General features: G+C 42.1%; 1 protein-coding gene across 2 annotated transcripts; it reads left to right on the top strand.

Annotated features, from left to right (window-relative positions):
- On the top strand, positions 1-8,160 carry erich1 (glutamate rich 1). 2 transcript variants are annotated; one of them, XM_083998084.1, is made up of 6 exons: positions 1-311; positions 876-1,004; positions 1,205-1,351; positions 4,920-5,324; positions 6,298-6,492; positions 7,970-8,160. In XM_083998084.1, exons 1-6 carry the CDS (start codon positions 293-295, stop codon positions 8,068-8,070), a joined length of 996 nt encoding a protein of 331 aa, XP_083854210.1. In that variant the 5' UTR covers positions 1-292; the 3' UTR covers positions 8,071-8,160. The 2 variants fall into 2 exon arrangements, with proteins under 2 accessions (XP_083854210.1, XP_083854209.1); XM_083998083.1 differs by having other exon boundaries at positions 4,917-5,324.

Below are 8,160 nucleotides of genomic sequence, written 5' to 3'. Positions count from 1 at the left end.
GTGACCGGAGGGAGGGTGCTGTAGGAGGAGTCCGACTATCACTACAGTCTGGTTTATGTAGTTAAATTGCTTATAAGTATATCTAGCTATTTCTTAACGGCAGAGTTAGCACAACTCGCACGACCTCCCCCGCCTGTGTGTGATGTGCACACACACACACACCTGTATGAAGCCGGCTAATTTTAAAAGCTAGCAAGCATGCTAACATGCTACCTTTAGCTTCTGAGGAGTCTAACGTTACAACTTTCTTTTTTTCCCTCTTCCTCGGCTCCTCGGAGCTAAATATGCCGACATGGCACACAGGAAAGAAGGTGAGCATTATTTCTGTCGACCACAACATTATAATGAATTTTAAAAAAAAACTTAAATCGTTTTGTTTGTTCTTAGCTAACGTTAGCTAACGTAGCTCTTGGACCAAGTCTCGCGTTGATCAACTACAAGCCATGTTGTAAACATAAGCACATGTACCGCCTGATGTTGTTCACAGTGTCTCCGTCCCCTTGTCCAATGCGGTCCAATGCGAAATCATTGTGATACATCCGAATCAGGTTTACCAAGAACCTGTAAAACTCAGTCTTGCTTTCTAAAAGTTTGACAATTGTTGAGTCTTTGGGCATTTTGCCTGTCGAGTGCTGTAACTGTTAGTGTAATATTATAATTCCGAAAACAGACATCATGTATTTTTTGCATATTACTCGTCATATATTCACACTGTATATGGTTAACATGCTCTGTTATTTGAATTGCATTATTAAACTGACAGATTAGAGCAACCGCATTATGCAATGCAAATTGTTTCAGGTGCTTCACCATGCTAATGCATCTCATTAACACAATGTTCTCATATTCTCTCTAATGTAAATCATGTCATTTAGTATTTCAGTCAAAAGTACTCCAGAGGCTTTACCCTGCAGCTCCCAAATTGGAGAAGGAACCCAGCCCACCATGCATTATAGAGACTCTAGCCAAGAAAACCTTTGTGAAAAGAAAAGGCACTGCTGCTGGTAAGATCAAAATCCCTCAAAATGTTTTGAGAGAATATTTCTTTCTTCTTTTTTTCTTGACTTTTTGACTTTGATACACTAACCTCATCCCAAAGAACACACAAGAACATCCCAACACACCATGCAAACAGAACTGCTGCCACCCACTGCTCTTAATGCTGGGTTTCACTACCTTTCTTTATTTGCCATGTCTGTCTCAGGAGATGCAGGGCAGACGCAGACAGCAGCCAAGCCCTGCAGGCGGATGTACACGGTTCTACCTCCTCCTGCCGACTACAAGACACAGGCTGAGAAATCTGTCACACTCCCCCAACTAGACAGAATAAATAGTGCAGAGGACCCAGCTGGTAAGTCGACCATAATCTTACATTTATGGCCCTGCGCCATGCACCATAAAGCTAGGAGAGATTTATGGCATGGGGTTTCTCCAGGTTGGCTCTCTAAAGTGTTGAAGTCACTCTTTCTGATTGTCTCTGCCACTCTAGTTAAGGGAAACAGACAGTGATAATCAATTGTGTTCCTGAACTGAGCCGAACTTGGATCCAGCACAGATGGTGTTTGATTATTGTTTCCCTTTGAACACTATATTAAACCTGTGTGTGCTTCCTAGCAAGGAGATACTTATCCTTGTTGTTTCCATCTTTGAGGCTGAACTGGAAGCTAATGTTCATGCCAAGTTGAAATATTCTTGATTAGTGATAAGAACCGTTGGCTGCCGATTTGATACAAGGATAAGTAACATCCTAATGGTCGATGATATGTGTCCTCTAAAGACTGTATTTTCATGAACCAGTGGAATGACCAGGCTGTAATGAAAGCCACGGCTCATTACCTGAACATCTTCATTTACATCTGCTTTAAGGCAGCTGACAGGCTTCTGCTTTACCTCAGTGAAATAAGAAATTTGTTGGCTCAGACAGTGCAGCAATCAGAGATGCCCACTAGAATAAATTATGAGGTTAAGTTTGATTAATTGCGCTCGGCAGCCTAACAGTGTTAATGGAACACGTTTTTGATCTAGTGGGCAGTGAGCCTTGATGGAAATTGTAATCCAGATCTCTGTTTAAGGTCAAATTGAGTTGGACTTTACAAAGGTTTCATAATAATAAGGCCATCGATATAATATGATAGAAACACGACCGTAAGAACTAGTTGAAGTGATATAGTGATGAGCAAAGAGTGAATTAGAAAGCCTCGCTGATAGTCTTCATTTCCCAAATGAGTTTCCACACCTTGTTGACACCTTTTCAGGCCAGTCTGTATTCAAAATGTTGTAGTGTATGAAAATGGTAATAGAACTAATTTAAAAGCTTCTTGGATATTGATGTGCTCTTGTACACTTCATCTAGTTCAGGGAATATTTGCAGAATTAAGTCCCTGATTCGTTTTTTTTTTTTTTAGCTCTCTCTGTCCTACTGTACCCGCTTTTGGCTTCAGTTGGTATCATTTCTTTTGACACCTCACTGAACAAAGAGTGTATGACTAGGTTATCAAGACATGACATGATATTTAAACTCACCAGGCACTTTATTAGAAACGCCATACTCTACTCTAATTGGTTATATGGCCTCCTTTGAAACAAATAGCCTCAGTTCTTCTTTGGATGGACACCCATGATGGAAACAACTCTGAAATTTTGCTCCATGTTGACATGATAATCACTTCAGTATATATGACCATTTGTCCACCTCACATTACTGCTGCATATGTTGTAGCTGGCACATCCTAAAGATGTTCTATTGGAGGCCACAGAAGTTCACTTAAAGGGACAACGAGGAGTTTTGGAAAAGCGAAGCGTTTTCACACTATTTATGAGCCTCCGCGCACACCGTGAAATTCTTTGACCGGCGAAAGACAGACTCATGTTTTCATTCATCAAGAAAGTCAGAGGTTCGAAGACGATCACATACCGTTGTAGTTCCGACCATAAACGGTGATTAGGCGGCGTTATTCCCATGACTCGCCACGAAACCGAAAGTAAAGAAACGCTGGTCGGCTCGACCAGCATTTCCGCCACCACTAATAATAACAAAATAACGATAGAGACAAAACGATATTATCGAAAATGGGCCCATTAACAAGTGTGGGTAGCGTAGATTCATCCACATTAACGTGAGACTTTTTATAACCAAATAGAAATTCCTCGTTGTCCCTTTAACCACACTGTCATGTTCATGATACCTGTTTGAAAGGATTTTTGCTTTGTGACATACTTGGGGCAGACATTAGAGGGTGGGTAAATTTTGGACATTAAGGGATGGTCAGCAGCTATACCCGGATACGTTATTATGACCATCTTCATGCGCCGGCAGGAATCCAGATTAACCGGACTACATTTATCCACTAGTCTGGTCTGTGCCCACTGCAGCCTCAGATTTCTCTTCCTGGCTGACGGGAGTGGGACCTGACATGGTCTAATGCTGTTGTAGCTCATCCACTCCACAGTTGGACATGTTGTTCATTCTGAGGTGCTTTTCTGCCCACCGCAGTTACAAACAAAAGTGGTTTTCTGAGACTTCACTGTAGCTTTTCAGTCAGCTCTCTCCAGTGTATCCATTCTCATCTGTCCTCGCTCCAACAAGGTAGAACTGCTGCTCACTGGACATGTTTTTTTTTGTTTTTGGCTTCATTCTGGGTAAAAACTCTCGAGACTCTTTATCAAACTCCCAGGAGTTCCAGAGTTTCAGAAATTCTCTGAACAGTCCATCTGGCACCAACAACCATGCCCCAGTTAGAGTGACTGAGATCCCTTTGCCCTCACATTGTGATGTTTGATGTGAACAGTACCTGAAGCTCCTGACTTGCATCTGCATGGTTTTATGCACTGTGCGGCTGCCACATGATTGTTTGATTGCATAATGAAACAAATAAGCAGGTGTACAGGTGATTCTTGTAAAGTGCTCGGTGAGTGCATACTCCGCAAGAGCTGTGGCTGCTCAAGCTGTTCAGTGCATTCAGAAGCATATTGACAAGACACATCATGTTTAATTTTTAATCTACCACAAAGGGACTCGGCTAATAAAACTCATCATTAATTTTGCATATTTGTACATGTTGTGTAAAAGACGTGACTCAGCCGAACTGCTCAGATGGTAGCAAGACTTACAGTAGATATTACATTGTGATTGAATACTATGATAAAAAAACTTTTGCCTGAGAGTGAACTGCCAAACAAACAAATAACTGCAGGGCTAAAACAGAAGCGCACAAATCCTAATGATGATTTCCGCAGGGTAGGATGAATGTGGTAAATTTGTCTGTGCGTTGTGCACGTTGAAAAAAGCAACTGTATAACGAGAGCAATCAGTTCCTTTTTTATTTTTTTCATTTTTCATCAGACATAGTTTTGCATTCAAAATAAGGAATAAAGCACTGTGGGAGATGTAAATGTCATCATTCGTGATAATTGCAGCATACATTAAAGACTGAATAGAAGATTTTGTTTGTAATTCTGTCATGAAGCACCACATAATACCTCACACACAGTAGCCTATACTGATTCTTCTGTACTTGCATTAACTGCCTGCACTCTCAGCCTTGTTCTATGTAAAGCTACGATTCAGCAGTTTTTTTTCAATCAGAAGCCACATGAGCTGATTTTACTGATTAAAAATACAATCAGTGAAAAGGACAAAGTATCTAATTAGTAGAATCAGCTGGTGCTCTGATTGGCTGAGGGAAACCTGCAGTCTCTCAGCTCTTGATGCCACATTATTGGACAGTACTAGAACTCAACCCCCTGTTGGTTTGATTACAGGTGCCCCAGGCAAATCTGTTCCTTTAACAATGTGAACATACCAATCTGTCATTTGTTCATTCATCAGGAATACAGTATCCATATGGACACTTTAATTTATTAAGTTTAACAATGTTTTGAAGCAAATGAAGAGCTAACAATCCTGTTGCCCACAGAAGAGAGCATCCATGAGAGCACTGAAGACCCAGACCAAGATGAAGTACAAGAAGACCAGAAAAGAAAAAGGAGAAGAAGGAAAAGGAAACAAACTCTTCATCAAAATACAGGGCAAGGTGGTACAGCTGCAGGGCGTGAGTCCAGCACAGGTCAGAGCCAGAAGGCCGGGCCTGAGGGAGAGGAGCACATGAGCAGGAACAAGAGGAGGAAGCTGAAGAAGAAACGGCACAAAGAAAAGCTACTTTCTATGGGAGTGGTGCCCCGAGCTGCTGCCCTGGAGTTCACCTACCAAAAAGATGGAGAAGAAGAAGAGGAGGAAGAGGAGGAGGAGGAGGTGAATGATGAGAGGAGAGCTGCTGAAGTGTCAGACTTCCTCAGGACAACACTGGAAATGTATATATCTGATTGTAAGTAATGAGCAGAAGCTGTTTTATCTAATTGGGTCAAAGGTTTTGCTGTCTGTACTCCTCAATATTCAGAGCTAATATTTGAAAAATGAAATGAACAACCTACCATAACAAGTGTGATACTGAATCATTTTGGGAGTAACTAAGCAAGTATAAACATAGAATTGAATGTTACCCAAAGCTAATATAAATGCATATTAATCAGAACCAACGACCAGAATTTATTGCACTCCCGCTACAGCGCACATGCACCTTTTTTTTAAACATGACATGCCAGCGCTGGCATGGACCTCACAGAGCGGCTCTTTGATTAAAGTTTAACAGCCAAAGTTACTGTGCTATACAAGTATAAAAAATGTGCCTGAAAAACTTCTAGTTGTCAGGCATATCTAGCTGAAACCAAGCCAAAGGAGACCACCAAGTAAGTAAGATAACTCACTATTACAAAAGTCATAACATTGTAAAAGTGACACAATAAATTATGTTTAGTGAAGGGATTATTTGCTGCAGACTGACAATACTAAATTCAGCTTAGGGAAAGCAATTGCTCGCCTCGGTCACTGAGTTTTTAATCAAAGTTTTTAACTCGCCAAGAGAAGAGAAGTTCATTAAGATGCAGGCAGGGTGGTCTGAAGATTAGGCTCTGACCAGTGTGCAAAACATGAGAAAGCTGCGCAGTCCTTGGTACCTGGTTTGCAGATGAGCGAGACATGATTAATTGCGAGACTGCAAAGATATGCGAGTCAAGCGTTTTGTAAATGACAAAATATAAGAGTGATGTTTTTCCCATTTTGATGTCACATGGTCTAGTGTTGCATAGGCAAGATATGAAATGATATGTTGAACAATTGTTGCTGTACTGTATATGCTGTTTGAGAGCAGAAACACTCCTCCAGTATTAGAAAAATGTTAAAGTATGATGTTGATTGTTTAAATTAACCAGCCACCCTTCTCCTTCTCTGTGCTCCTACAGCCTCGAGGCACGGAAACAGCCCTCCTCTCCTGTCTGGCACAGTGGAGGACCTTCTGGGCCACATATCCAGCAGATGTAAGCCCATCTCTGTCCTGAAGCTACTCTACAGTCTCAAGGCTTTTGTTCAACGGAAAGAGACAGAGAAACTGGAAAAGGCACTTAAGGAACTCTCCAACAACTCCTGTCTGTCCGCAGGTCAGTGCACGGATCAGTCCAAACTATTAGAAGATTAAAATTGTATTTTCCAGGAAGAACAAAAGGCTATTTTTGGAAAGAGAAATGGTAAGAGCCCTGTTGATGGGAGCCTGACTTGTGTTTTAATGCTGCCTCATGTTTCTTTCAAACATTAATCCCTGTCCATACTGGCCTCCCCTTGCAAGGATCTGCCTCAGGCACTATACTGACCTGTCCCAGCAGGTTAACACTTGCCTCTGTCTGTCTGTGCTTGCCTCCCATTCTCTGTACCCTTACATTAATATGTATCCCTCACCTGAGCATGCCTGCCCTTACTTGCCTTAATCATCCTTTACCTGTTTGTACCTGCCCATGAGTTGCAATACCAGGGCTGTTCTTGTCCATATTACATCCCTCATGCCGGTGACCTCCACCATGAGTTAACTAACATGTTTCAACTTGTTCATATTGCCTTAAGTCTGTCAACACACAAAACATCTCTTGTGTCCCTAGACACGTTTTCACCTGTGAGAATGTTTGTGTGTGTGTGTGTGTGTGTGTGCGCAGTGTTGTAGTTGACTATCTGGCTGCATAATAGGATCAGCAGGGACTTTGTGCTGTCACGCGCACAAGTTTATGTGTGTAAGAACAAGAGTGAGACAGTCTAGCAAGGAGATTCAGGCCACTGCCATATCAGTGGTCACAAAAGTGACGCTTGTCTCTGCCTGTCTCTGTCGCCAAGACGACACAGTGTAAAACCATGTTTGCTATCTTGTGAATGGCACTCACAATAGAGCCTTCCTTTAGTTGTGCCACTGCCTATCCCCTCCATGCACCTGCTCCTCGGCTGCCGTCAAGCTTTCCTGCCCCCCTCCCTCCTCACCCACATCACAATGTATGAGTCATGCTTCAATTCACTGCCATCAGATTGTATCACAGACCATCCACTTTATTAAATCAGCATTCTGGATTTTAATTTTACCCACATCCACTGCAATGCAGGAGCCGAACCATGTGCTTGTGGTGAGGTGTGCTTTGAGAGTCCTTCAAGCCAGTTCACTAAAGCTCCCCTCACTCTATCTAGCCTTGCAGTGGCAATCAGTTGACTGCAGGAGCAGCTCTGAAGCACATTTCCTTTTGAGTGTATTTTACTGCACCATGAGAGGAGAGCCTCTCATGAATGGCATCGGCTTCCCTGCTCCCCTTTTACATTGTCCATCTTATGTTCCTCTCAGACTAAATTGAATTCAATTTTTTCAAGAATAACTAAACTAAATATTCTGTCTTGGATGGCAGACAGATGTTCAAGGTTGAATGGCTACATGCATAGACTTGGAAGTAGATTTGCACTGTGCCAAGGGATTTTGATTTTGTATGCTCAAAACACAACAGCAAATAAGTCTCTTTGGTGAAAGCCCTGACTGCTCCTGTGGTATTGTGTTGTCAGCAGTCTTAGCAGTAACTGAAACATTTCTCTGTGTGTCTCTCTGTGTTTTAGAGGAAGGTGCTGCAGTCGTTTCACTGTTCCAATACTGGATCACAGACATCCTTCCCATGCAGGGAGACAAGAACACAGGGCTCTCTACAACACACCCGTGAGACTGCCAATCATGCTGAAACAGAGACACTACTGAAGGATTATTTTCTAGCACTGGATATTGAAATTTTCTTTCTTATATCCTGCATTGC

Source organism: Trachurus trachurus (assembly GCF_905171665.1).
Source record: "Trachurus trachurus genome assembly, chromosome: 22".
Lineage (NCBI taxonomy): Eukaryota > Metazoa > Chordata > Actinopteri > Carangiformes > Carangidae > Trachurus > Trachurus trachurus.
This window is presented reverse-complemented; position numbering and strand designations above follow the sequence as displayed.